This window comes from Diuraphis noxia, unplaced genomic scaffold (assembly GCF_037042655.1).
Source record: "Diuraphis noxia isolate RWA-SAM2 unplaced genomic scaffold, SU_Dnox_SAM2 contig0002, whole genome shotgun sequence".
Taxonomy (NCBI): domain Eukaryota; kingdom Metazoa; phylum Arthropoda; class Insecta; order Hemiptera; family Aphididae; genus Diuraphis; species Diuraphis noxia.
This window is the reverse complement of record NW_028301712.1, coordinates 29,766,313-29,789,392: the sequence shown is the minus strand read 5'-3', so window position 1 is coordinate 29,789,392 and position 23,080 is coordinate 29,766,313. Positions and strand designations below refer to the sequence as shown.

General features: G+C 35.9%; 1 protein-coding gene across 1 annotated transcript; it reads left to right on the top strand.

The window, feature by feature from the left end:
- Window positions 1-2,344: 2,344 nt before the first annotated feature.
- Window positions 2,345-21,284, top strand: Dad (Daughters against dpp). The gene is made up of 5 exons (XM_015509176.2): window positions 2,345-3,673; window positions 5,916-5,969; window positions 11,259-11,333; window positions 18,916-19,131; window positions 19,256-21,284. The coding sequence occupies exons 1-5, from the start codon at window positions 3,208-3,210 to the stop codon at window positions 19,576-19,578; spliced, it is 1,134 nt and encodes a 377-aa protein (XP_015364662.2). The 5' UTR covers window positions 2,345-3,207; the 3' UTR covers window positions 19,579-21,284.
- Window positions 21,285-23,080: the final 1,796 nt, after the last annotated feature.

Below are 23,080 nucleotides of genomic sequence, written 5' to 3'. Positions count from 1 at the left end.
GTTTTATTCTGCGTGTTAAACTCATCTAAATAAAAAACACGATTCATGCTATAAGAATTCAACTTTTTGAAGTCAAGAATATTTTCGTTATTTTTTCTGTTGCGCACGTGTGACAGTTGTGTACCTATAGTAGTGTAATATTTTTATATATTATTATTTATTATATTATATTATTATTGTATAGATTTTACATTATTGTCTTCGTTCAAATGGTAACCGTCTCGAGTCATTATTTTCTTTGGTGAAATTATTAAAACTGTATATATTATTATTGTGTATACATGTGAGTCGTCATTATTATGTTAACATTTCCACATGATTTTTATTATACTTGAACATCAAATGACAAATATTATAAAACGATAATGGTTTTTCTGTGTATATACATTATTATTTGTATATATTATACACCCATACGCGAAACTTGGCAGTTTGATCGGCCAACTGAGTTTTGAATAAATTTCAAGGAATCAATTTGAGAGTAGAAGCACTCTTTCAAATTTATGATTTAATTTACTGACATATACACATGGAATATTCAAACGTGTCAAAATTGTACGAAATATTAAAACGATATAGTTAAAATAAGTTTAATTGTGTGAGAGAACTTTATATTTTTTTTGGAATGGTCTACTGCAAAATATGGTGTAATATTTCCCTGATATTTCATATTTGTAATTTAGGAGTCTTGTTATCTGTTTAATTTATTTTAATTTTAGTAAAAAATGGTTACAATGAAATTTAGTTTTATACGTTTGATACGAAACCAACAAAGTACCTATTTTGTATACAAAATACTTTATATTCTTAAAATATGTTGCCCTTATAAGTGTCGACCATCAATCAAAGTTATCAATACGTTTATATACTATGGACCATATTATCACTTATGTATTTACACATAGGTACACCATAATAATAGTCATAAGTAACAACTATGTAAGCATTGTAAGCTGACTAAGAATGTTAACTGAAAATAAAATTTATTATTATCGTTATTGTTTTAAAAATTAAAACTAGAATCGTAAAATCTGGTACCTGCCACACGTTGATATAATATATAACAATAAATGTAATTGTTATTATTTTTGGTATTTCTAGTTTTTGTTTCATAATGATATGTGCACGACTGCATGTGTTGTATCATCTATATTCTATATCAAAGAACTACGGTCTGCAAAACAAAATATGTGGTGATCAACGCACACCTTGTACCTAATATGTATTTAGAATTCGAATATATACGAGTCAATTAGTCAAACATAAATAATTTACTAATTTTAATTTGTCTATAAATCCCTGTATACTCGGGACAAGTGAAGGGAGGAGGGGATTTCCTGGGTACATACGTGGTGGTAGCATTTAAATGCAATTCACGTCACGGACGCAATTTGGCGATGGTAAACGAATTATTTTTCATACAAAATTGGTTGACATAGGTAAAAACTCGGAAGATTTCTTTCAGAGTCAAACCGCTTATATTATATTTTGATATATTTTATAGCCCTCATATTAAGAGTACGTAACAGAGGTATATATTTTCTCCGTCTTACCAGTGCGTAATATAGCAAATTTACGCTCAGCAGAACACTTGTAGCTCCTTCAATTTAAAAATTACAGTGAATCGACCTATTATGAAACTTGATGGTAAGAACATTATCTATTCTGTGTTTGTACGTTGGTTTTTTACGATAATTCAATTTTCAAGCGAGTTATGAGCATTTTTAATGTACTGTATATTATATGCTCAAACATTTGAAAACAAAAGAAATCCATTCGTAGGTCGTGCTTTATATATTGTAAACGATATAGGTGCATATTAAATATTTAGTTAGGTGTTTTACTTAATAGTAGAATACATTTTGAGCCGGGATATGTTTGTCCAATGTTAAAAAAATTATAAAATCAACTATAGAGAACGTCATAATAATGAATAAAAATAATTTAATAATAATTGTCATAATATAACTAATAACAACAATATGTTTGCGCGCGCGGAGTAACGAGAATGAGCAAAAGATAGAGAGAGACCACACGTGCGACAAATCCACGACATTCGGCTCGGCGCGCGTGGTCGCACTGCACACCGGTGGCGCCGGGGTAGGTGGCGCCCCGTGCGTGGAGACACGGTACTCTTGGTGGCCGGTGGGTAGTGGCGACGGCTGTGGCGAGCCGGTGTTGCTGCGGCGCGACGGCTGCACATGACGGTTGGAGCGGCGGGGCGTTGCGGCGTTACCACCGGGCTGGCGGCATAGTTACACGACGACGTCGGCGGCCGTCGCCGTTCCCGTTTTCTTTACCCGACGCACGCACGAACGCACGCACGCGCGTCCTCCGCCTCGCCGACCCGCGTTCCATTCCAATCCACACACGCACGCGCGTAACTACACACGCAAACGCTGTGTGTGCGCTCGCCGCCGTTTGGTTTGGCTCTCTCACCCGTCAGTCTCGTACCGATCGGCCGACAATTCGTTTCGTCGCTGTCGTCGCACTAATATTCGATCGGAACAAAAAATATAATCTTAATATCATTATTAACGTTTTTATTTATTATTACTAACATAATCATCTTAACCGCTGTTGTTATAATTGAAATACATTATATTTTATAAATACATAATAACACATTCGGTGTAATAGTGTGTGTGTCGAGTGCATATCTAATAATATCATAATATTGTCATTTGTGACCAGTTTGGTTGTGGTCGCCGGTTTGAGTCTTTCCGATCGCACGTCAGGTGTTAGGAGGGTTATCTACAGATAAAATATTAACAATAATCAACGCGTTTTCGGTATATACGTTTAAAATCGACGACACGTGGTACGAAACTATATCGGTCACACGTCCACTGCAATAATATTATTATTTTTGTTGCGTTGTTGTCGTTGTTGCCGCGCGAAATGACCACCTTGTACAGTTCCGTGGCCGCAGCTGTCGTCGTTGTCGCCGTCTCCGGCAGCGGTGCATTATAACGACGACGACGACGGCGGCTGCGGCATCGTCTTGGACGACGCCGCACGGACGACAACGGTCGACCCGACACGGATGTGTCCGGAAAACGTGGTGCGCACGCCGCGATCACATATCAAGGTGCCACCGCCGCCACGCCCGCGTCACGCCGGTCGCCGGCGGACCAGCGCAGTATTCGGTTCGGCGGGTCGGCGGAAGTAGTGGCCACCAAATGCGAGGCGGCGTTCACGTGTTTTATGTTCATGTTCAGGAGGAGACGGACGGCATTAGCTAAACGCTTGTGGAAGGCACGGGTACGCCGAGACAATGAAGCCAGGTGTGCGGAAAAGACCTCCTCGGCGTCCGCCGCAGCGGCTCAGCCACCGGTTGCAGGGGCGGCGAAATCACCTCCGTCCGCGTACCCCTCCCCGCCGGTCGACTCGGACGAACGGCAATTCCGCAACGCTCTGTTCAAGCGGCTAGACGACAGGCAGCTGGAGACGCTGCTTCGTGCCGTGGACACCGGTGGCGTGGACGCGGCCGAGTGCGTGGCCGTCCGGCCGTTCTTATTCGCCGACCCGGCTGTCATATGCTGCCGGCTGTGGCGGTGGCCCGACCTCAAGACCGTCGAACAGCTGAAAAGCACACCTTCCTGCCAGACCGCCAAACAACCCGACATGTTGTGTTGCAACCCGTTCCACTGGAGCAGACGATGTGAAATCGGTAAGCACCCCTTACTCTCATGCTTAAGTGCTTATCCTATTTTATGCGTAACATGCTTAAACTTTGACGTCGAGCTGATCGGTGGTTCACATTTCAGCGTTTTTCCCCATTTCTCCTACCTTTGAAAACGCTTTGCCAGTGGTGTGCCGGTCAGTGATGACCGATTTTTATCATTTTTTCAAGTTTTTTTTTTGTACCTCTTATCGATGCTCAAGACGGCTAATAGTCGTCCGTTTCGGTCCGTTCTATTCCCATTTCCCAAATCGTAAGTTACTTACATTTTTATAAGAATTTATGCCTCGTCTGTCATGTATATTGTTATTATACGATCGTTTTTATTCACACCGTAATATTGTTGCAATTAATTTAACCTTCGCTCGTCGCGCCTTTTTTCCAGGATTTCCTATCTGCGCGTCGCTGATAAGCAGCAGCGCACTATGGCGGCGGCATTCATGTGATGTATAGCAGGCTCAGCGGCGCGCCGACAATGTAATTTAATATTCTCGGAACTTGCCGCCGCGTTTGTTGTGATAAGAGAAAGTGATAAGATCGGCTGACACGTTCAGTTTAATGTAATAATATGTACATATACATCTATTTCTACATAATATAATTTTGTATGTATATGCAATATGCATGTTATTATACACTACATATGTACTTGGAGAGAGAAAGAGTGAGAGTGATAGAACCAGCGAGCGAGAGATAAACTCAAATCTAAACATTGCGACGGAGCGGCGCCGGTTTCGTTTATTGTACGGCGAGCAATGATTCTCGTTAAAAACAACGTTTTTTGAATACCGCAGCAGTTTAAACAGTGTTTTTTTTTCATCCCGTCGTTATCTATTATTTTGCGATCCTTCGCCCGTCCTCCGTCGCCGTCGTATATTATGTTATACACAAATACATATTAGTACATCCATGGAACTCTGTTTGTTTCGCGTATAATATTATAGCTACATAGTCGGTCTACCTATAGTAATAATATAATACTATCCGCCGATCCAATTGCGTCACACTTCACCTGGCCCGACGGCGACGACTAGGTACAACGGCCGGGCCGGATGAGAAATAAATAGCGCGCAGACCCGGTCACGCAACCCGACGGCGCCACCAGTTCCGCCGCGGCGCCCAACCGCTCGCGCGTCCCCCCTTCGCCCACCATTCTGACCGCGTACGTCTTTCTCCGCCGGGTCAGCGGTGTGACGGCGTCGGCGGTACGTGAGCACGTGACGTCCGTCATCACATTCCCTCGGCCAAAGGTACGAAAATAATAGTATAATAATAATGATAAATAAAAAACTAATTTGGTTATTTAAAAATCGGCGATCATTGTCCATATAGCTCTCCGACGCGCGCAACCCGAACGGCCCGAGTAGAGTCGCTTTTTATTATTATATTTTATTTATAAATACTGGTCGGCGCCACACGTAGTCGTCTCGTATATTGGCACACGTCGGTCGTATTTACGTTGGCCGAAAACCAGGAAAAAAAAAATAACGAAATAATCGTTTTTCTCGATAAACCTCCTCCTCTTCCTCCTCTTCATCATTCTTCGGACTGCGAGTTTCTAAAAAATCCATTACGGGTGTGTATGCGTGTGTGTGTGCTCGCGCCCGAATGCGCGCGTATGTGACTGTTCGTCGTATAAATAGTCTGCCGGCGCGCCCGCGTGTACAAATGGATAATACGAACTTGTGTGGTCCTCTCGCACGCCGACAGAGCGGAGAAAGAAAGAAGAAGAAAAAAATCTGTGATGTTTTTTCACTGTTGATACCCATAAATATTCATTACGTGTCGTGGTAGTTATAGGTAAATAATATGTATATTTGGTACATATTATTTTGAACTATGTGTATTGTGTATACATTTTATTTTCACTATTCGTCCGTCCGTTGCAATTTTATAGTAGTTAATATTTATTAACCGATGACGGTTTTCTGACGTAACGAATAATGATAATAATCAATAACGATACATTTTGCGATTGTCTGTGAATAATTCATGCTGCACACAGTTCAATAATTATCTACGAAGAAACGCCTGTCATTTAGCTTGCCAAAAATATTGTAAACTCGCACAATAATATTATGTAGGTACAGTGTACACATAGTAGATTACTAAAAGTTTCCGACGTGATTTGCAATCTGCATCGTCTCGTCGGGAAAGGTCCGAACAGAAAATATATTATAATAACACTATACATATAACCACTATATTGTTTCGTTTCACATTGTTTCAGAACGACCTCCGCCTCCCTATTCAAGGTTCGTGAAGGAAAAACTGAAACCCGAAGGTAAGTGTTCATTTTTTAAACACGATATAATTTAAAACTTTAAAGTATTATATCTAGTCACCAGAACTCCTACTCTAGTATTTATATAATTTAGTACCCCGCGACTACTATGCCGTAATAAAAAACCATATTTTGCAAAATGCGTGCGTTGAAAATACTTAGGTGAGTTACACGTACACACTTTTTTTTTCATACTATTTGATGATTTGATGGAAAATATTCAGTGGCACAAGGCCAAAAAACTATGGCGTCAATGACTTTCAATTTCACTCTGATTTAACCGGTCGAGGAGCTACCGGTGTCCATATAATAACTAATAAGTAAAATAGTATCACATATTAAATAAAACTTTATTTTATATGAGGTAGTATACTAAGAATAGGCAAATTTAAATTTTAAATTTTTTTTATGATACACATATTAAATACATTTTAAAATATTATTTTCATGTTTGACGTAGGTTCCTATGTATTATGTACAATAAATAGTTGGATACCTTTAATTAAGTTGATCTCGATAATCGAACCAATTTTTAATCTCCTTTGATTTTATTTTTTTAATTATTATACTCCAAAGTATTTTCCTAGCCCTTCTATTCACAAATGTAATGACTAATGATATTTATTTCAGTATGAAATAAGCTTGACGAATTATTAACAATCCTTGACATTTCTCTAAAAAAAATTATTATTTTAATTAATTTTTATAATATATACGAAACTCGTACCAAAAAAAAAAAAAAACTGTGTTTAGCTTAAAGTTTTAATCAAATCTTAATTACCTATTGAACAAACTACTATAAATTAAACACACACAACTCTAGTTCATTACTTGTGTAAACATATTGACATATTGTCTTATTTATTAGATGAATTCTCTGAAGTATTCTTTTTATAGTGCTAGTTTAAATTGCCTCTGTGGTAGAAATAGGAGTATTATTTTTCGACGAGAGAGGCAAAAACGGTTGGAAAGTAATCTTCCGGTTGCATGTGCTCGAAACGACGCCTACCCCGAATGGAAACGTCGTAAACTGTTCCGGTGTTTCACAGGAGGGTGAAAAGCGATCTGAAATTCACCCCTCTGAAATTCCTAATCCTGCAGGCGACAGCAGCCCAAAGCAGGTACACGTGTGCATTGCTCAGGTCCACCCTCTTGGCCATTCTCATATAACGACCCTGGTGAATAATAATCCGTTCGAGTGGAAGCTTGGAGATTAGCTTGCTAGTACCGTAGAATTTCCGGATTGCCAATATAGACTAAAGCGAGGGTGAAAACAAAAGAACGACAAAAATAGGACTATTAAAAAAGATATATTATAAAATGCAGTGAGGAGGAAATAATATTATACGAAATTCAAAGAGTCGTATAAACTTTGATTGCAGTTTTTTTATATCACAAGAAAGTTGCGAATTTATTAGTGGTTCAATAAACAGCGTAAACATTTTTTTCTTCGAAATTCTTGTAGTCTATAAACATTTCGTTTGTATAAACACTATAAATTATAAGTAGGCTCTATGCATATTTTAAAATATTGAGAAACTATATAATCTGAACATTTGGATGCTGTCAATTGACTGTTATGCCAAGTCGACACGAGACGAGAAAATAAATCAAAACATAAACTCAACTTTTCTCAACTCGGACGTGACGATCTAAATTTTAAATTGTTTTTAAAAACAGAATCATTACAATAACCAGACTAGGTGTGAACTCAGCATTATACTGCGACAAACTTTCTTTTTATATTGCGATTGTATGTTGTTATTTTTATAAATTATTACAAAATTACAATCGTTAACAACATATCATATTATAATTTAAACTTTAAACTTACTTGTTTTTAACATAATATATCTAATATTATATTTGATCAAATTATGTTATGAATAGCATATTTTGTAATTCACATAATTCTTTACAAATACTAACCTTCACAAGTACTATTAAATATAATATACATCTAAACTGCTTCTCTTAGGAAATGATTTAATTTTTATTAATATTAAGAGGACGTTGACATCCGCATGTGTCTGCGTCTTACAAGTGCATAACATAGCAAGTAAAGATCACATTTAATTCCGTTAGTTTAAAAATTAGAGTGAACTGACCTCTTATACCAGCGGTTCCCAACCTTTTTGAGACTATTTCCCATAAGTCAGGTTAGATATTTACAAATACCCCCCGACACTAAAAAAAGTATTGAGTAATTTCATTTACAGTTATAATACACATGTGTAAATGGATAATAAGTACTTAAAATACAAATAAAAAGTTTAACTTTTACCCTCAAAAAATTGTGTTTTTACCCCTTAGGGGGTAATTACCCCCAGGTTGGGAACCGCTGTCTTATACAATTTAAAGGTAAGAATATTTTTTAGACGACCACATGGGCTATTACTATATTTTAAAATTGTAAGACTGAGACAACACATATGAGTATTATGTCCTCTTAATAGTTTAGGTATTTATCATTATTATTGTTTGTGGCTGTCGAATTTAAAAATAATTGAAATTAAGAATCTTTCGCAAATTTAATAAAAACTTATAATGTATCATCATGTTTTATTACTAGTGCATAATAATATATTAGTATAAAGAAAAAAATAATCAAATATATATTAAATCCCTGATAAATTCTTAAATAGTTACACAAACATTTTTAAAAATTAATTTGAAGCTATTTGATATTATTTTAATCAGTTAATCAGTTCTTGTACATCAATGATTACATATTTTTTACAGGCATAAATATTAAATGGTTTCATAATCTTCTAAAATATACTATATAAATAAAAGAAATCAAGTTAAGAGGACGTGATACACGCATGTGTTGTCTCCGTCTTACAAATGCGTAACATGGTACATTTTTCGCTCAGCAGAACACGTGTAGCTCCGTTAACTTAAAAATTAGAGTGAACTGACCTCTTATAAAATTTAAAGGTAAGATTATTATCTAGACAACCTCATATGTTTTTTATTTTACATCAAATTTAAAGCGAGTTATGAGTATTTTAAAATTATGAATTTTTTGTGCATCTTAAAATACTCATAACTTCCTTTAAAATTTAAATATATTAAAAAGCATATAAGGTTGACTAGATAACAATCATACCTTTAAATTTTATAAGAGGTCAATTCATTCTAATTTTTAAGCAAACGGAGCTACACGTGTTCTGCTGAACGTAAAATTTACTATATAATGCACATGTAAGACAGAGACAACACATGCGGGTATCACGTCCTCTTAACAGATACAAATAATTATTTTGCTAAGTATTTAACATCGTACTTAGTAAACAAAAATGTTAGACTACAAATATACAGATATTAAAAAACCAACAGTTTTACATAACATGTTTTTTGATTTATTAATTAACTAACCGTGTTTTTTAGAATATACGTGTTAATGTAATTGAAATAAAAATCATACTATTCACTAAAAACATAAGTTTTTGAAAATTAGTAGATAATATGTATTGAATAGGTGCAGATACTTCGAGAAATTATTTGTCTTTATTAAATTAGCTCATAGGTTTTAAAACCGTATTAGAGTACCTAGAAATGTATTTCAATACCTTTACTTAAGTACTTTACAAAGACTGGTTTAAGGTTTTAGGTGAACTTGGTATAATGTTGATTAAAGTTTGTTTTTAATAAGTTTTAAATATAGACAATACTCGTTTGCAAGTGGTTTGTGTTTATGGTAAAAATATTAATACAAACTTAAAAGAACAAATATATTTATATTATTGATATAAATAGTATATACATATACCCATTTCAGTTTTCATTATAAACTTTCCCACTCAAATATAAATAACAACTGACTTCATTATTAGCCATGTTTTATTATTTTCTTGCACTCTATTAATAGTCAATCAAACAAGACTTATTATACTTGGTGTATTTTTAAATTTATATCCATGACGGTTAATAGGTATACAAGTACAAGACAGTTGTTAATTACATAACCATATTCTTAAATTTTACCTTCCCTCACTTGACACGACCACGACTTCTATTCACGCGTCCATGACCAGATAGGAACTGAATTTGGATGGTTGGTATATATTATATAATCAACTATAGTCTGTAATATATTAGTCACTCGAAAAAATCATTAGGAAGTCATTGCACTTAGTACTTATGAAAATTTCGTATTAGGTATCTAGATCTATAGCGCCCCAACCCCATTTATATGCGGTCGGTGTTTGTTGTTTTAATCTAAATACTCGCAAGCTATATTAATCTAAAATTAAACAAATTTATGAATTGTTCCATCTGATGATATAGTTTGAATAATTGGATTGAGTATAAAGATAAAAATAATTTTCGATTTTCTCAGACGGAATGTCAACATAATGTCGAATACGTAAGGGTGAATGAAAAAAAAAATTACGTTTATAAGCATGGCGTATATAAAAATAACCAGCGCGGTGTGTGTGTGTTTTGTGGAGAGATGCAAGGACAGACGACGATGGGTCCCGCAGAGAGAGCGAATCGGAGAATCATTCCTCGGGAATGTGGTCATCTGATCGAGAACAGCAGGAATAATATATAAAACAGCATCACAAGAGCTGTTGCAACGTGTACCGCCGCCGCAACCCCCTCCAGACTGTAGATTTTTTCTCACACAATAGAAATGTTACAGATTGTTTTTTCTTTCCATCATGTCGGCCTGATCGTATATATATATATATATATATATATATATAATATAATAGGTAGGTATATAAATATTCTATATGCTACTCCCGTATTGTTTTGTTTCTTTTATACATACCTATATATATCGGCATCGGTAATATGATTCCTGAGATATCGGTAGACATATTTTCGAAGTCACGTTCGAATTTTCCCAGACGAAAGTGAAAAAAAGTTAACGAGTTAATAACATCCTCTAAATACGTCCAATGTTTATAGTTTGTTTAATTGTACCTACTTACACTGAACGAGAATTGTCATCGTCGATAACAGCTTTTGCATGGGAAGTCGTTTTTTATGATAACGGTGATGACAGCTGGGGCGGCGCTTAATGGTAAAACAACTAATGTGAGATAAGTTACTTGCCATTACGTAATATAGTATAATATATATTATAATACTTGATATCACCGTTAGTCTTGTAACAATAAACATTGATAAAATAATATACGGTCAACAAAAACAACTTTTCTAAATATTAACTTATAACTATAAAATCTATTATGTACATCTTGAAAAATAATATTGAGGATTGAGCTAGATGAAATTTTTAAGTGTGTAATAAATATTTATTTGTTTTTTCAGATCGTGCACCCAGTGAATGTAGTTGGGATAGTAATGATGACGATCTTCGTGGTTCGTTTAGCACTGACGGTGACGGTAAGCATTATTATTTAGTTTGATTTTTAGATTTTTAGATTAACTTTTATGTGTAGATATTTTTCTTATTGTTACACTTTTGTGTGTACACAATAGTGTGACCGAATGGAATAATTATATTTATGGAAACGCTACCGTCGTAGTAATTATAATTGATAATATATGAGCAGCTTTGTCGTGTACTAACAGCTGAGCTAATGTGTTTTCACGAGAAAAACAAATAGTTTTTAGCTTGCTAATCGTGTGAAATCTGTCTTTATCACACCTTTTATAATCATTGTCCTTTGCAAATTGTTTTGAATCTTATGGGCTTAGTATACGTGCTCTGCACAGTTTGCAAATTTTAGATTTTTGTGAGCAGTTTTTTCATTTATATAGGTACACATTCGTATGTTTTCAATATTATAACATCTTCTTTCATCCATTCTCCACAAACACATACCTATATAATAATAATGTAACATAGTGCAGACCGATGCAGGATAATACATACGTTGTGCGATACTCAATATTATAAAAGATACATTTTTGCAATGTTAGGGTTTCCTTTTATTATTATTATTTTTTTTTTTTATGCGAAGGACGGCCGAAATAATAGGAACGTGAGAACGGCGCGGTGAAGTGATTGTCGTGGGCGCCGGGCGTCTCGGCATATGTGCCTCCTCTCTCCGAATATTTATTATATATATATTATATACACACACACAAACACCCGTACACACGTGTACACTCACACACGTACACATATACACATTGTGTGTACGGTGGCGGGGTCGGCAGATGACATTTTGCGGTGCACCCGCGCGACCGACTGGCGCCCGACCAAACTTTAAAAAAACCCGGCAAAGGTTAATTACGAGTGGCGACCACACGGAAACGACATAATTACCCGTAGACCTTCCAGCCCGTCCGCCCGCCCCTGGCATGCGTGCACACCACTGCTGCCGCGTCGTGTTGCTGTATGTTTATATATATATAAATATTACACGTGTACCTATAATAATAATAATAGTATGTAATACTATTACGATTTACAGTGTTATTATAGCCTCGAGACTTTTATCGGGACCAATATATACATTTAGGGTTGGAGGAGGAGAGGTGACGAGAGAGTGAGAGAGACGAGGTCGGCGCGGATAACAAAATATTATGTTGAACCCGAACGCGTTGCTATGCTGCATGGGCAATCGGAGTCGGTGTCGTCGTTGTAGTCCGCTGACGATTGTGCATGTACGGATGACTATTGTCATATTATTTTGTTCATGAGCAATAATGAAAAAATCGTTTGGGTTTTAATCGGATGAAAAAAATTTATAAAAAACTCCTCTTCGATACTTTATGTGCACCACGGTTTGATGGACGACGGTTGTGGTAGCCTGCGGTGTGGAAAGAGGTGGATTGTTGTCGAGACGGCGTCACTTGAAAAAAATGATTATTAGTTATTTCCATATTCTTATTAACGTTTCTGGTCGACGTCGCAATATCGTTAACATAAAATAATAATATTATAGAAATATTAATTTTTTTCATCCCGCACATTTGTAACAATCATGATGTCATTATCATAATATTATACGTCTCGTCGACGGATTATCGATTATTACTCGTGCAGTATAATATCATATTATAATATATTATACACTCGTGACGGGGACGGTAGAGGGGTTATTTGTTGGCGCGCGTGTTGTTTATCGTTTTCGCGGTCGCGGCGTCGGTAATGAGCGGCGCCTGCTGTTGGCGGCAGCGATCTATGATCGGCGGCGGCTCCCACTCTCCACGCACCGCCACCGCTGCGTTATCGTTACGATGAGGTCGTGGCGTCGTAGTCGGCCGTAGTGGTGCGGAGGGAGGACAACGACGACGACGACGACTACGACGATGATGATAATGGCTTGGCGGCAGTGCCGGGTGCCAGCAACGGCGACGGGCCGATGATAATAATAATATGTGCCGTTGACGACGAATATTATTACTTGTGTGTGTTGTGTTTTGCCGGTATTGCGACTCGAGTGGGGGTATATAGACTGGCGACGTTGGTTTTTTTTCGAACCGTACACGCTACACACACACACACTTACTGCAACACACTCTACCACCGCACCGCACCGCCCACACCACTCTGCCACTCGAAGACCGATAAAAATAACCATTACAAGCGACGCGGGCTGAGGGCCGTATCGCTGGCGCCCGTGACGTGACGTCAACACTGTTGATTCGTCGTGAAAAACTCGTGAAATCGGAAAAATAAACAACTCGACAACTACTGTCGTCGCCGAAACACGCACGTTCGGGGACGTATTTTGACCGACCTTTCGGCTGCAGTTGTCGAAAAATACAAACGCCAACATCGGGAAGAACTCTCAAACCCCGTGTAAAGATCGGTGTGACGAAATCCCGAATTTCTCCCCGCCCCGAAACCCGTTTCCGACCAGTGAATAGGGCTCTCCGACTAAATAATAATTGAAAAAAAAAAACGCATTATTATATTATTATTATGTTTGTATTGTGCCGGCGCGCGCGTATCCTCGTCGGGTCGGGAGTGGGGTGGTCTTGTGTACTGTTGATGCTAATGACGGGTTGTGTGGCGCCCGGGCCTAACCGGGTTGCCGGCGTCCAATGCGTGCCGCCGCGCCGGGGCCATTCATCACGGGGGCCCCCACTGCGTGCGCGTCCAACAGATACCTACAGAAGAAACCGGTTGCTGTCCGTCGCCAGTCTCGGCGCGACGACTGCTCGAAACTCGGCTCTCGCTCGTCGCCGGGGCAAACGACCCAATGCAATAATGATAATATTATTGTGTTCGATTCCCGATGAAGATGACGAGCGGTGGTGATGTAAGACGCGATGTCGCCACGAACGATGTTTGGTCGTCGTCCCTTCGTCACGATAGACACCACGGCCGTCTACAGCGCTTATAAACACGTGAAACGAAAACCGCGTACGTTTCTCGTGCTCGGTCATACAACGATGGGCACTATAATGCGATATTCTACACTGTCGGATGATTTTCCGACCAACAATTATAGAGTTTTCTGCGTTTTTTTCCCCCCCCGAAAATCGTTATTGTTATATACCGTACATCGGCGGCGCCGCAGACCGGTTATTACGACTACGCATCTTATAATAATAATAGTAATAAGTAATAACGCAGAACATGGAGTGAGAGAGATGACGTATAATAATAATATAATGTATACCATTATAATAACGAGTAAAGCACTCGTCAATTTCTCGTTTCCTTCTAATATATTTTCAGCCGTCGGTTTTTTCCCACACGCACTCGATTTTCGTTTGTGTCTATGAAAAATGCCGCCTCCGACACACACACACACGCGCGCGGGGCTGGCAGCCGTATACGCGTATATTATATTTTAATCGGATCCCCCGCGAGCCTTCTCTATCGTTGGCACGCCCATGCTTGATCGCCGCGATCCGTGTGTTTTCGCGACAATACGCCCGCGGGCGCCAATTACGAAAATTACAATGCTTTCGCCGCCGACTTTATAAAGAGTACAACACACACACACACAAACCTGAGGTGGTGGCCAGTTAATATTATACTACATGGGCTGCGTGTGTGTGTGTGCGACCGAGAACATCAGAGAGACGCGCGGAATTCGTTTAATAACATAATGTATATATATTTATATACGCGCGCGGCGGCGGCTGTTGTGCTTTATAATAATAGTAATGAAAAAATGTATGTGGTGTATACGGTGAGTAGTGAGTGTGTGTAATACAAATAACGAATAACCGGTCGACTCGACGTGTGCGCGTCGCAGTGGGTTGCGGGGAAGACGAGTGCTCGTCGGCCGCCGCTGCTCTCGGTTGGTTCATTACCATAATATTAATAATATATTGTCATCTGTGATCTGTATAGTATTACAATGACGAGATGATAATATTATTGTGCCATTGTTATCACCGTCGCCGTGTATCCTGTGACGGAGGTGATTCTTAATTTTTTGCCCACTGTTTGTTTTCTATCTGTAGTCTTTAAACTATTGTAAATTATTATTGTTTTTAGGAAATTATTAATTAATCGTCCACTACACCAAACTCCGCATAGTAGATATTTTTTTTCATTTTATATTGCTTTCGTCGGTGAAACACAGTGGGTCAGGTTCAGGAGTCGACAATGATATTGTTACAATATTTTATTGTTGTCGACGGAAGGGCGGACCGAGGATAAAATGCTTCAGTATAATGTATGTAGTGGTAGACTATATTATAGTCCTTAAATACGATTCAGAAACGCTACGTGTGTGTGATATATTATTTCGGTACGTATATTGTACCCAGAAACGGCGTGAACGGGGAAAAAAATTGTATAGTGGCGAGATATCCTCAGCTGGCCACATAGTTTCTCTTCGTGGATGGGTTCGTTGCTCGTGTGCAGGGCGTAAAGGCAAACTCTCAATTACCTGAACTACGAACACGAACCGTAACAGCGCGCGTGAATGCTAAACCTCTCAGTGGGCCTCAGAGTTCTTAAGGCATAGAAAAACCTTTTTAGATGACAGTCAATTTAGTAGGGATTTGTGCTCTTTTATTTTACATGACATCCTTAATTGTTTTCGTGATCAGGAACGAAAACCGTCAAAATACTACATTCTAACTGGTAATAATAATTATTCTCTCCATTTGGTCGCTTGTCGGTATTCAGTTAAATTTCAAGAGTGTAATTGATTATAATTCATTATGCGCGTTGATTAGTTAGTGATAAGGAAGTGATAATAAATTAAACAAACGGGTTTACATAACATGGGTATTAAATCGGTTATCGCCAAGTATTTTATTCTTTTTTTAACAATTCAAACGTTATTTTTAAATCTTTTTTTTTAATGAAACTCGTATTATATAATATTATACACTCGTAAAATATATTGTTTTACTCTCGGAAGGATTGGAGTGTTTGTTTTATGTACCTACATGTCTTAACCGAACTCCAACAACGCGCTCTGCTGCCGGTGGTGGGTAGGTAGGTATATAATATGTTTGTAGAGAATTCAAGAAACGAGTGATCGGTAAACGGAGAGAGAGAGAGAGAGAGAGAGTGAGATGGAAAAACAAACACGGGAGCAGCGACGATTGCCGTTTGTTCTCTGAGAAGACTAATAGGGACCCGCCGCCGCCGCCGCCAGATCATTATTATTACTACCTATTATAGTGTGTGTACGGTTAGGCGGTGACGACGGAGTATCCTTAAAAAAAAAAAAATAATAAATAAATAAAGGTTTATGTGGAAGGACGACGTCGGACGTGTCTTCGTCGTCCTCGGTGGAATGCGAGTGGTGGGCGGCGCCCCATCAGCCGCCACCGACAGCCGCCCGGAATGCCAGAAATGCCGCGTGCACCCAAAAACAAACTGCGTGTGCGTTCGGTTATAAGTTTTATCATCATTATTATTATTATATTTTGTTTAGAAAGTCCGACGTGTACGGATCAGTGGATCACGTCTATTATTTATTATTTACGATACGCGATATACGGATTGCAATGCGCAGTACTCTTATTGTAATTATTATAATAATGCTATGTAGGTAGGTCGTGTGTAGATTGTAGAGTACTACGACGGGAATCGGGATCGTCGCGGCGGTATTGACGGTTTTGTACGTAGCGTTGTCTGGTGTACCTCTAAAATCCGAATCCCTCACGCTCTATCGTCGTCGATCGACAAACGCACGTTCTGTGTGTCTCATTTGTGTTCGGTTGCATTTGTGTAAACCTGTTTATACGGTGCGAGCGCGTGCGTGTGCGCACGTGTATTTCTGTGTTGTAGGTAAATAATATAATAATGTACTCTCCAAAAGTGTGGTTGGTGATGTACGTTCGAATATTTTTTGTCGTTGAATGGGAAAGAAAGAAAACGTGCCTGAAGAGAATTTGCCGGGTCCGGTGCACTCGGTCGTGTCACCTTGCAATTGATCTGACTGTATAATATTATGAGTATCCCTTATTTATATTATATGTATTTTACTGGTTTTATTCTTTTTATCGTGCTGTTGAAGGTTGAACTCATTTCGAGTATATGCGACGGGACTTGTCTTGCTCTCTCGCGCGGATAAATTACATCTGGTGGTGGTTGTAGTGGTAGTCTTGGTTGTCGTTATTGAACACCCGGTTCATACCAGGCGCCGCGCGACCATACTTACTCTTCGTCAACTCGTAACACCACCGTAGCTCCCATGAGGTTTACGTGTTTTTGCCCTCTTTCGGTTCGCCCGGTTTAATAATAATATGGGATTTATAGTTTTGCTTCAACGCCGCCGTCGTCACCATCCCTCCCCATAATACCGCTGCCGTCATTACTTAAACAAACCGCCGAAATGTCATTAAAGCGCCGTAGATAAAACGAAGAAGCGAAGAAATTACTGCAGTACGATTATTAATTAATGATACCGAATTACCGCCCCGTCATCTCGACGTCTTTTACGCATTATATTTTTTCAGTAATCAAATCTTTTTGTATCGACTTATACTCGGTCGTGTTAATTTGGAAAGACGGTGGCCCTGTTTGAACTTAGTCTTTTCCCGGTATGCTGGTTTTTGCTGATAAAATGTTGCTATTTTAATAATTTTGTGTAAATGACAACTGTACACAGGAATTCTGTGTACTGGGAAAATTATTGTCACCATGATAGTTAAACGTTTTTTAATAGTTGAAATATTTATAGACCTGTGGGTATGTATTGGAAGTACTTAGTGGTGTGTGATATATTTGTATTATGCTGACATATTATACAAAAAGAATAATAATATCATAATCTTGTAAAATTGTATTACTAAAACTGTATTTTTTAAATATTATTATTCCATTTCTAGTTGGCAAAATTGCTTTAATAAAATTCTAAATATTAAACAACCACTCTTAAAAGCTTTATCTGTTATTACTAAAAGATCTCTGATATTATTTAATATTTTTCACTTAATCTGTTTCTTTATAGCTAGCAGTCTTATAGCACTCTTGTTCAGTCTTAGCGTTCACAGCTTTTTTTGAATTTTCGACTATTATCAGAATCCGTTATATACATTAATTGCTTCATCATAAATTGTATGCCAAAAAGATGATATGACTCCCTCATCCCCCGTGAGGACACCCACTGGTGTTCAGTGTTGTTTTATTTGTTTGGCTCACATATACAAATTGAAATGACTGATGTAGAGTAGGTTCTATACTTCTTTTATAATATATTTTATTTGATCCTCGCAAATTATAAGCTATTCATTTTTATGATAATACAAATAAAATGATTTAATGTGGTAGTTGACAATTGTATTGAGATAAAATAAAACTGGAAATTATCTTGTGACTGTATCGATCTTTGATCTATCTTTCTTCTACCATATGGATTGGTGAATAATTTTACGTCATTTATTTATCTAAAACTAAAATTAAGTCACTGAATATACACTGATTAACGTTAAAACAATAGTATTTTCCATTCGCATATTGAATAATATTATATTTTTATATTTTGTACTTAAAAAAAATTTACAACTCACCGATAATAATATTATGTTACTAAATATAACTTGAAATTATTAACTAATGATATGCCTTTTGTATGTTTTTATGCAGAAAAACAAAACGAATTAGAATGGTGTAAAGTGGCGTATTGGGAACTATCGCAACGAGTCGGCAGGCTGTTTCCCGTTGAAACAAAATCCGTGAATGTGTTCTGGAATGTCCCACTTGGCACGGGTTTGTCTCTAGCTGCCCTTACTCAACATCATTTTTCACCCGCGCAGGGGCCTCCGGAGTCAGTTCTCAGGAACAGGACCAAAATTGGATTAGGTACGTTTTTTATCTGAATAAACAAAAATAAATTTTGGTGATTTTTTTCTCCGATTTTTCGAGAAAATACTTGCATATTGTTTAATTTATATGCTGGTATTAATGGCTAATTTTTTGTATTCAGGTCTAGCTCTGAGCCGAGAAGAAGACGGAGTGTGGGCGTACAACCTGAGTGACTGGCCGATGTTCGTTAATTCGCCTACGCTGGACGATCCGGACAGCCAGTCTTATCTGGTTTTTCGCGTACCGTCCGGCCACTGTCTGAACATATTCACGGGCAACCCGCACGGCGATCGAATACGCTATTCAAATGGCGCGCGAGTCGGACCCGTCGACCCGAACGCCGTACGCATCAGTTTCGCCAAAGGATGGGGGCCCAAGTATTCCCGGCAGGAGATCACGTCCTGTCCTACTTGGATCGAAGTTCTGCTGGATCCTTGCAGATGACACAGGGTGACCGAAAATGGAATCTGAGATGACAATGTTATTCTCGAATTCTCAAACTAAACACTAGTTATAAAGACTAATTTTATTGAATTTGTGACTCAAACCAAATTGTGTTAAACATGTGCGTTTAAGTTTCGAGTTTGTCGATCTTGTTTGTACAATAATATTGTCTATACGAGATATTTGAGCAAACTAAATTATTGTTTTTTTTTTTTTTTTTAATTTTAATTTTTGTAAAAACAAAGGATACCATTGTGATATTAGTTCAGCGTCCTTAACGACAGCTCTTTTTGTTAAGGGTATGATGCTATTTTCAACACGTAAGGGAAACTAGAGCTTAATGACATCCACATTCCATGAATTAATATTTTGAAAATTTACCTTTTCTCCTTTAAACCCGTTTTTACAGATAGTTCCTCCTCCAATTTAATGTAAACTAGGTTTTTGTAATTTTTTTTCGTGATCTAGTCAGGATATATAAAATTGACTGTTGATCAAAATTGGTTAAGGAATTCAAATAGAATAGCGAATACTAAAAATTTGTAATTTAATACTAATGTTTTTTGGAAATTTTTTCATATAAATTAAATTTTTTTAGATTTAAGAGAAATAAATGTGCCTTGTACCTTTTACATGAAAAGCATTATTTTTTTAGATGTTACCAATTTGAACTATTCATTTCTTATTGTAAAATAATAAATACTATTTTCTTATATAAAACTAAAATGTAGACTATATAATATTAAAATAATAATATATTGAACTGTTGAAATAAAAATATATTGGAGACAGACAGAATTTTTCATGGCTCTTGTTTTTTACAATTGCCATTATGTAATAGACTTTATAAAAAAAAAATTACCAGTTTAATCTACTTGAATTCTGTTCCTGTCTTGTGACTATTATATTCATTATATTCATTATATTTTTTTTGTTTTTTAAAATACATGTATGATTGATTGTAATTGAAAATTAAACACTCAATTATATATTATTTTCAACATCATCATGTACATTAAAAATAGTTCATTTGATTTAATCAAAATCTTATTTCCCCTCTCCCCGCAAAACATTTATTAAGTACTTTGTTATATATTCTTAATTTATTTTCTTAAAAATAATATTTTTAACAAATAAATTAGTACAAAATAATTATTTTCATACTTCAAATTATTACCTATATAAATTTAAATTTTAACTGATTTATATACACATGTATATATCAATATAATGTCTTGACCAATTAATATAACTGTATTAATAATGTTTCTGTTCGAAGTGTTTATCAACCACATCCAGATAATTAGCTTATTTGTACAATATTATAAACCACTAATACAGTTTTATTTTTATTTTTTTAACATGGGGAAATATTAATTATCATGAAAATATTGTATATTTTATGAATAAAATGAAATTTAAAAATATAACTAAATGTTTGTTTTTTATGTAACTATGTCATATTATATTTAATGATTGTCAATTGTCATAAATGCATTAAAAAAATTATAATTTGTAATATTTAAGTACATTATGTAAACAATTATTCGTATAATGGACAAATACTGGATGAGATTGGTCTTCTTCAGACCTTCCTACTCTCATTTCACACAAAATATGAAAAAAAATCAAATTAATTTTCATTATAAGATTTTTGACCTGCAAACCCTATTTTGAATAATTAAAATTTAAATGATCTAAAAGAATTTATAAAATGTAATTTTTGATCAAGATTAAGTTATAATTATTTGAAGTTTTAATGCTATAAAAATTAGTAAAATTGTGGAAATGAAACCCTACATTTTCAATAACAGGAGTTAAAAATCCTTATGCACATTAGAATGGTTTTTGTTTTTTAGTGAATGGTTAAATGTATTCAAAGTAATATGAAAATCTATTCATTGATATTCAAATAAAATTGATTTAATTTTTTTCAAATCTAGTTTTCTATGTTTATCAATAAATGAATCTATGTATTTGTATTATTATTATATCAATTATTTGTTTTGTTTTTTGACTAGATAACTTGCCATATACTGATAAAACTTTGTTCATATTCTTGGTTATTGTGCATATCTCAAATTTATTACAATATTATATACCCATATTAACTATATAGTTATTAGTGTGTTGACATATCATTGATTTTGAATTATTTTAAGTATGTCACTTTTGAATTGAGTGTTTTTTTTGCTTTTTATTTGAACGTTGTAAGTTGTAATTGTTATTAGATTCTTTGTTTTACTGTTACTAATTTTTAGTGATAAGTGTACTTAAAATTTAGTCCAAAAAGAAAAATAGAAGACATATCTGCTAATATCTTGCTAGTTGTTAATCAAAATATGAAATCAATTCTGAATTGGTATTAATCACAACATTATTAAATGTTATAATTATTAGTTTTTTTTTTTAAATTTCTATGCATAAATTATATATCATTATAAATATCCATAATGTTATATAATTTTTATAAATTATAAAGCTAAATTTAAGATTCATATAAAGATAGCTCTACTGTGAACCTCCCTTTTCACCACCCCATCACTGTCATTCCACACTCAAATCTATTCGTTGTACAGATAGAATAGATTGTAATTAATGAATAAATGGTGTTATAGGTATATATATAAAAAAAAAACTATAAAGTTAGAGATAGAGATAGATTTTGTAATTTAATAATTTAAATTTATAGATTTACTTTTTATTTTTCACTTACTTTTTTAATTTTGAATAATTTGTGGTTCCATTTTATTTTATAGAAATTATGAAGTTCTTTAAATAGCGCTATTTATTTTAACTGTAAATATAATTTTAGATAAATTATTGTGCTTTTTTTTAAAAAAACCCATAGTTTTCCATTTAAAGTTCATTTTAAAAACTTTAAACTCAACTATAGTATTAATGATATAATATAATACCTATCTAATCTTAAATTTCTAATTTAAATGTTAAAACTAAAAGCAAATGTCTGCCAAAGCAGACTTACAGACTGATTGGTAAACCAGTTGTAACAGTTGTGACTTTGTAGTGATTATTTGCTCAATATATTTGTAATTGGTTTTAGGAATTTAATAATTAATAAGTTATTAGTCTTGTTTGATTGGTGAGTATAATTCTATAATCACCACGTTACAGTAATGTACGTAAATACTAAATGTCTTTACCAAAAGTATTTTTTTTTTTTACTTAGTACTTAGCAGAGCTCTTAAATGACTTATTCAATTCAAGCCTTGCATATAAAACTAAAACAGTTACCGACAACGACAAGAATTATTAGTGTGAAGTATGTAGGTATGTATAACGTTTTAAATTTTCACTACTTCCCTTCTCTCAGTCAACTTGGAGCTGTGTGACCAGGCCTGCGGTTATGGTGTACAGTGGCGCACACAGGGGGGGGGGTTAGGAGGTTATAACCCCCCCCCCGAAATGTCTTCCTTCATTACGAGCGTCTGGAGAGGGAGACAACCCACGAATAAATTTCTCATCAATTATTATGTCCTTA

Coding starts and splice junctions, on each gene's coding strand:
- Dad (XM_015509176.2), top strand. CDS start 3,208: ATGTTCATGTTCAGGAGGAGACGGACGGCATTAGCTAAACGCTTGTGG. Junction 3,674..5,915: donor GAGCAGACGATGTGAAATCG/GTAAGCACCCCT, acceptor ACATTGTTTCAG/AACGACCTCCGCCTCCCTAT. Junction 5,970..11,258: donor GGAAAAACTGAAACCCGAAG/GTAAGTGTTCAT, acceptor TTGTTTTTTCAG/ATCGTGCACCCAGTGAATGT.